At 34.3% G+C, this 7,500-nt stretch overlaps 1 protein-coding gene across 1 annotated transcript in view; it reads right to left on the bottom strand.

The window, feature by feature from the left end:
* Positions 1–2,031: 2,031 nt before the first annotated feature.
* Positions 2,032–7,500, bottom strand: part of LOC111680635 (probable serine/threonine-protein kinase DDB_G0282963) — a 17,462-nt gene continuing 11,993 nt past the window's right edge. Inside the window, exon 3 of the mRNA XM_046947217.1 lies at positions 2,032–6,367. Coding sequence (XP_046803173.1) covers positions 2,708–6,367 — 3,660 coding nt within the window. The 3' untranslated portion in view covers positions 2,032–2,707. The remainder of the gene's footprint in view (positions 6,368–7,500) is intronic.

Here is a 7,500-nt window from a genome sequence, read left to right on the forward strand (position 1 = left end):
ATTTTCAATTGGAATTTTCTGAATATCAAATGGAAAATCTCAATTTCAATTGATATTTTCTGAATTGAAATGAAAAGTTCTCATTTACAATTGAAAAAGGTGTAGAACTGAACTAGAACTGAATTAGAACTGAACTAGAACTGAACTGAACTAGAACTGAACTAGAATTGAACTAGAACTGAACTAGAACTGAACTAGAACTGAACTAGAACTGAAATAGAACTGAACTAGAACTGAATTAGAACTGAACTAGAACTGAACTAGAACTGAACTAGAACTGAACTAGAACTGAACTAGAACTGAACTAGAACTGAACTAGAACTGAATTAGAACTGTACTGGAACTGAGCTAGAACTGAACTAGAACTAAATTAGAACAGAAATGGAATAAACTGAACTAAAACTAACAAGAACTGAACTTTTCGCTTAAGAATCCAATCAAATTTTTAAAATTTCAAGAAGGAATATAAGTCAGCTTTTTGGCTGCAATATATGTAAACTAAAAAAGGAACGAACAATTTGCAAACTTTGAAACATTTAAAACAATATAACAAATTAACTTTTCTTTAAGCGTATAACACACATTTACAATAAAACTTTTTTGTTTTGTCCTAAATACATACATACTAAACTAATAAAGCATTAATTGAAACCCTTTTTAAAACGAAAGGGATTTGAAGAAAAAAAATCAGATTTTTAATAACACTTAAAAATAATTTTGAATTTTTAACATTATAACAAATAAAAAAAAAACAATAATTAAAGAAAATTCTAAACATAATCACAAACTACAAATGGTTTTTAAGTATTACAATGTTTTGTTTCTTTCTTTTTTTCTTTTCAAATAGAACTTTTAACAAACTTAATTTTCCAGTGTTTTAATGGCAAAATTTACAAATTGTTTTGTTATCGAAATATTATAAATATAATGTGAAAGAGAGAGAGAGTGAGAGTTGGATAGAGTTAGATATTTAGAGAAAAAAGAAAATAAAAATTACATAAAGAGTTAAGTTAAGAAATTTACAATTTTAATTCTTATAATTATATATATTTTTTTTGTTTTTGATAAATTTTATTATTTATTTGTTCAATTTGAATATTGTTTTCTAATATCAATTATTTATAATTATGCAAAACCTGGTTATAATTTTAAATTTTTGTTTAAGCTTTTTTTTTACTTTTTGACTGTCATTTACAGCTAATGGTTTTTTAAAAAAAGGGACAGGGAGGGTTTTTTGATTTAAAGTTTTTAAAACTCAAATTTTTATCGTTTAAAGTTTTGTTTTGTTTTTAATCTCACAGATGACTATTTTTATAAATTTATTTTTTTTTACAATTTGTTTTTAATTTCTTCTATTTAAAGAATTTTGTTTTGTAAACAAAATAATTTAAAGAGCTTTTTTTGTTGTTGTTGTTGGTTTATTTGTACTTAAAATCTAGCAAAGAATTTGTTGTTTTTAACTTAAACTAATACATTTGTTTTTGTGTAGCGATAGCTATATATAGAAGAGTAAAGTTTTGTTAAGCTTTTTAAAAGTAGTTTAAAAAAAATGTACAAAATAAAGACGAAAGATTAAGAGGAGGGAGCTTTCAAAGCAATAGAAACAAATCTAGCATTTTGTTTGGGGAAATTTCCAGACAAAGAGTTTAAAACAAAAGCTTTAGTTTAAAACAAAGAATTTCAATTATTTAAACCATACTAAAAGCTTTTTTAAAACAAAAGCTATTATATATATAAAACTCTAAGCTTTATTAAAACAAAAGCTTTTTATATAAATTTTCATTTCAATTTAATTAAAATAATCGCTTTTTGGGGAAAAAATAACATTTAAATAAAAGCTTTCTCTAAAAAACTAATAGTTTAAGCTTAAAGTTTTACAAAAAAAAGTTAAAAGCTTTATATTTTAATAAGTGTTTTAAGAAACTTATTACCAATTAAAAAGCTTTTTATTTAAATTTTAAAAGCAAATATAAAAGCTTAGAAAATAAGAACTTTTGGAATTTATTTTAAAAAAAGTTGTTGGTAAAACTCTAAGCTTTATTAAAACAAAAGCTTTTTAATATAATTCTTTTTTTCAATTTATTAACTATAATAAAAAATGTCAACTTTTAAATAAAAGCTTAATAGTTTAAGCTTACAGCTTTAGAGGAAAAAAGTAAAAAGCTTTTTAGTTTTATAAAGTTTTAAAGAACTTGTAATCCATTAAAAACATGAGAGAACTTTTGGAATTTATTACAAAAAAAGTTGTTAAAGTTTAGTTTTTAAAACTTCATTTTCAAACTAATCACAGTTTTTTTATAGATATTGCTTTAAAGTTTTTGGTTTAAGATTTTCTAACAACATAAAAGTTGTTACACTAAGCTTTCGCCTAAAGCTTAATTTAAATGAAAATTTCTTTAAACTCGTAAAAAATTTACATGAAAATCACTCAAAATTCATTCTATAATATAGCTTTTAAATCGAACATAATTCATAAAAGCTTATATTTAAAAGCTTTAACTTTTTAAACTCCTTGTGAAAAACTTGAAAGAAAAAAATCCTTACTTTTCGTTCCCTTAAAAAAAGCTTATTCGATTTCCTAGAAATTGAAAATTTTGTAGTTATCGGGGATATATTAACAAAAAGTGCGGAAAGTAATTTTTCCGTTTTAATTATTTGTAAATTTTGCGTGGGAGGTCGAGGGATTAAGGTTTCGAAAAATTCTTAATTATAGATATTCCTGTTTGATTATTATATCATTATTCGTTGTTGGAGTTAATTTCTTGCTGGCCTTGGTAGCCAACACAACCGTGGTAGTGTTAGGAGGCGTTGTCGTTTGATTTATGGAAGTATTTATAATGTTTGTGGTGTTTGCTGTTGCTGTGTTTGCCGCTGTTGCTGTTGTAGTCACTTGATTGCTGTTGTCTACTCTAAAATGCCGCGGTTTGTGTGTATGTGTGTGGGTAGGCTGCTCATCTGCATCGGAGTTATCGTTATCGCTTTCAGCATTATTTGATTGACTGTCCTCATTATCTGAATGATTGTTGTTGTTGTTATTAGTTGACTCTACGGCATGATTGTTGTTGCGATGACCATCATCATCTTCATCCTCATCGTCGTCGTCGTCATCAGCATCATTTGTTTCGGAATTCATTTTGGCTAAAGCATTAGAGGCCGACATTTGAGCTTTTTTCATGGAGGACTCATCACTACTATTGCTGCTATCGAATAACTGACCAGCAGTGGCAGCAGAATCAGGTGATAAGGGCGTGGTAGCTGTGGGTGGTGTCGACAAAGCATTCGTATGTGGTGCCTGTATACGTTCCTCCTCTTCTTCTTCGTCATCATCTTCTTCCATATCCTCTTCATCATCGTTATCTTCCCGTTCATGACCAATTTCTTCTCGCTCTCGTTCTTCATCTTCTTCTTGTTCGGACTCATCGGCCTCAGTTTGTTGTTTGTCATTATTGGCCATTTGTTGGCCAGCTTGTTGAAAGTCTTTTTGATTTATTGCATTTTCCAGTTTAATGTGATTTTCCTTGATTGCATTGCTATCATCATCATGAGATCGTTTTTGATTTTGTGTGGAAGACATATGCCGTTCATCTTCTTCATCCTCTTGTTCGGATTCCGAAGAGGCTTCGTTTTGATTTTCATCTCCCCTATGCTGTTGTTGCTGCTGCTGGCCATGTTCAGGCTGTGTACTTTCCACATGTTGCTGAGAACTCTCATTCGTTGATATCTGCTCAAGAGTGGTGGTGCTCGATTCATTATCTTCCTCCGGTTCGTCCTCCTCCATAGACTCACTAAGTTCTCTTTTGATTTGAGTCAAATTATACTGTATACTCTCCTCACACTGTCTTTGTGCTCTCTCCTCACTTTCCCTTAACTCACGCTCATAGCTTTCGGGTTCCCGTCGCTGCGACTTTTTTAGCGGCAGTCTCAAGAGCATTTGATCATCACACTCTTTGCGCAATGCTTTGGTTATTAAACCGTTACCAAGGCCACCACTGCCATTCACCGTTGCCGCTGGTCTGGGATTAATTTGCAAGCTTTCCAACTGGCGTTGACAGTGTTGCAATTCCGTTTGCAATTTGGCAATTTGTTCGTTGCGAACTTCAATTAGTTCTTTTAGCTGTTGATTTTGCAAGCGATAATGTTGATTTTCAGTTAAAATTCTTTGCAGCATATTGAGCAAACGTTCTCTGTCTTTGGGTCGTGAGTCACGTAATGTTTCGATGGCCAACTCCCAGGGTGTTAGTGTATTGCTGCTATCGGCTTCGCCATCGTTGACACTTTCGTCATCGGTATCTGTGGACAATTCAAATTCACTGTTCATGGTTGTTGTGGTGGTCGTACGACCATTCTGTAAATGATGTTGATTCATAAAGGCCTGCGGTGTACGCAAATTAGGCTTGTCATGATTTTGTTGTTGCGGTAACATTGTTGTAGCATTGGCAATTGCTGCTGGAACTGCTGTTGTTGTTGCTGCATTAGAGGCCGCTGTCAAATTTGTGGTTAAATTAAGGCCTGTTGGCGTGTTTGCATTGGAAGACTGTGATGGTGAATGTTGTTGCTGCTGTTGTTGTTGATGATGATTAAGATTTGCTGTTAGAGTAGCATGATTACGTTGTTGTGGAGTTAAATGTTGCTGCTGTGGTTGTTGCTGATAATATCTTTGATTTTGTTTATAGTAATCATATTGTTGTTGATGATTTTGAGCTGCCGTCACCGCTTGTTGTTGTCTTTGTAGACCAGGCTGCGGATGTTGATTAAGATGTGACTGTTGTTGTTGTTGCTGCTGATGGTGAAGATGATTATGAGGAGGATGCTGTTGTTGAGGATTGTTAACTGAGGTTAGAGGATGAGGTGGTGGTGTAGGCGATCGCATTATATTATTTTGATTAATTAAATTTTTACTAATGCGTATGCGACCAGTCAGATCATTGTGCTGTTGTTGTTGCTGCTGACCACTGCTGCTATTGTTGTTGTTGTTAGCACCGTATGTACCACAGTTGGGCAACAATTTATTGTGATGATTAACAGTGGCAATTATAGTTTGTGCATGCTGTTGTTGTTGATTTTGTGGCAAAGGCGATGTCGAGGAGGTAATTTCATTGGATCCACCAAATTCCTCAGGACTTCGTGGATTATTGCAGCTGGCATTGTTACAATGCGCATGTGATGGTGAAGGAGATTGTCTTATATATGGCTGGGGCCCATGGACGACTGCTCCATGATGACTTGGTATTCGTTGTAGGTGTGTGGCTGATGATGGTGGTGCTGCTGCAGGATGCTGTTGGTGATGATGATGTAGTTGTTGTTGTAATTTTTGGGCAGGTAATAATGGTTGTTGTTGGGGTGATGTTAAATTTGTGGGTGTTGTTGAAGTGGCTGATGCCGATGATGATGACGCTGAGGAGGCCGAATTAGCGGAAGAATTGGAGTTTTGCAGGGAAAGACGTCGTGTTTGCACTTCCATGTGACTGAGGTGTGTGGTTGGGGGCAAGGTTTTATGTCGACTTAAGGCCAAGGGGGAGACTAAAGGCGTTGTGGGGGGTTCATTTTCAATTAATGGACCATTACTACAGCGTCTTTCATCTTCGCTGTGATTGCTAAGGGGCGGGGGAGTGGGAGACATTTCACAAGGTGTAGGCGCCCTTTCTTGTTTTATTTGTATTTCACCTTCACATATGTTTGTTACTAAAGGTGGCTGTTGTTGTTGTTTAAGTTGTTGTTGCTGCTGCTGTTGTTGTATCTGCAACTTCTTTTGCATTTCTCTCTCACGCATTTCTCTTTCCCTTTCAAACTCTCTCTCCCGTTCTCTTGACCTCTCACGTTCCCTTATTCTTTCAATTTCTCTTTCCCTCTCTCTTTCTATTCGCTCTCGTTCCCTTAATTCTCTCTGTTCTTTTTCACGCTCTTGCGAGAGATGTGTCTTTCTAGGTGCTAAAGCCACATTTGGCTGATACGTTCTCTCAAAACGTTCACGATCTGTGGAACGCACTACACGTTCGGGATTTTGCAACACTGGCGGTTCTTGACTCAGATAAGGAAGTGTAGATAAAGCTGCCACAGCTGCTGCATTGTAAGCAGCAGCATGCATAAAGGTTTTAGGTTGAGGCCACGGTCGAAATGCTGACATTTGACCAGCTGCCACCATTCTTTGCTGCTGGGCACAGTGGGCATACATTAACGACTGATAGTGCTGATACTCCAATTGATAGGCGGACGCTTCGTCGAGACCTTTAGATTTTTTCGACGTGGGAATGTCCAGCTGTTCGACGTTACGATGTTTAACAACGCTAGGTGGTAGGGGTTGATGAGGTGGTGGCGGTCCAAGACCCATAGATGGCACTAATATCGAATGGTCCATATGCATTTCGGCCTGGAAAGAGAAGAATAAAAGAAATATAGGTAATGTGATATATACATAGATATTTCATACAGGGCTACGTTTAAATTTTCTAAACCAATAAACTTTTTGCTGCAATGTTATTCTGCTCCTGCCTAATGTTTTTTTTGCGTTTATTTTATATTTTGGCGCCATAACTGCAACGTCAATTTGAAAATTATGAATCGTTTTCGGCATCAATGGGTGTAGTCTACACTATCTATATATGTCTATCTATCCAAGCCATTGACTCAAACTGTTACTCTTTCTTTCTCTTTTTCAATTCGATTGCGTGGTGGTTTGTTAAGTTATTCAACATAAATATTCCTGATGAAGACAACAACTATGCTGCTTCACTATGTTTTTGGCCTGATCCTATAGTAACATTTAAATGCTAGACTTAATTATACATACGACGACTACACTACAACCAACATGATGTCTTACGCTTGCTTTGCATAATTGTTTCCAGTTGCAACGCCTGTCTCATCCTCATGACATGGCTACCGTATGGCCAGACAGACAGACGGACGGACAGTCAGACAAACATTCATAAATATCTTCACAGAGATATTCTTTAAATGTTCTTTTGCTACTGGTTTTAGCTTTTTACTAGTTTCCTAATTCCAAAAACTCAACTCTATTAAATGCATTTATTTGAAATCTATATAATTGTCCATGCTGATGATGACTAGCAGGCTGGCTGGCTAGTTGGTTGGCGGCTGAGTTCGTCTGCCTGAGGAATCTTTATGACTTCATTAACTAAAGAGGAACAAATTTTAGTGGAATTTTATGATGATGGAAAAATATTTGACATTCGTAAAAAAATAACCATAAGACATCTTTGCCAATAATTAATATTAAAGCAAAATTGAGGTTATATTTAAATGTTGTACTATTTATGGAAGAAATTGTTTAATACTGATAAATAAATTAGTTTCTAATCAGCAACTTATTTTTTGGGTGTTAATATTTATCTTTAATATTAAAAAAAGAAAAATTAGGCTCACAAACATTTTGATTGGCTTAACGACAAAAAGGTTTAGAAAAGATATAGTTTAATGTCTATAGATGATTATCTTTAGAGTTGTCAGCTTTTATCAGTTCTAGTTCAAGTTCAGTTCTAG

Source organism: Lucilia cuprina, chromosome 2 (genome assembly GCF_022045245.1).
Source record: "Lucilia cuprina isolate Lc7/37 chromosome 2, ASM2204524v1, whole genome shotgun sequence".
NCBI lineage: Eukaryota > Metazoa > Arthropoda > Insecta > Diptera > Calliphoridae > Lucilia > Lucilia cuprina.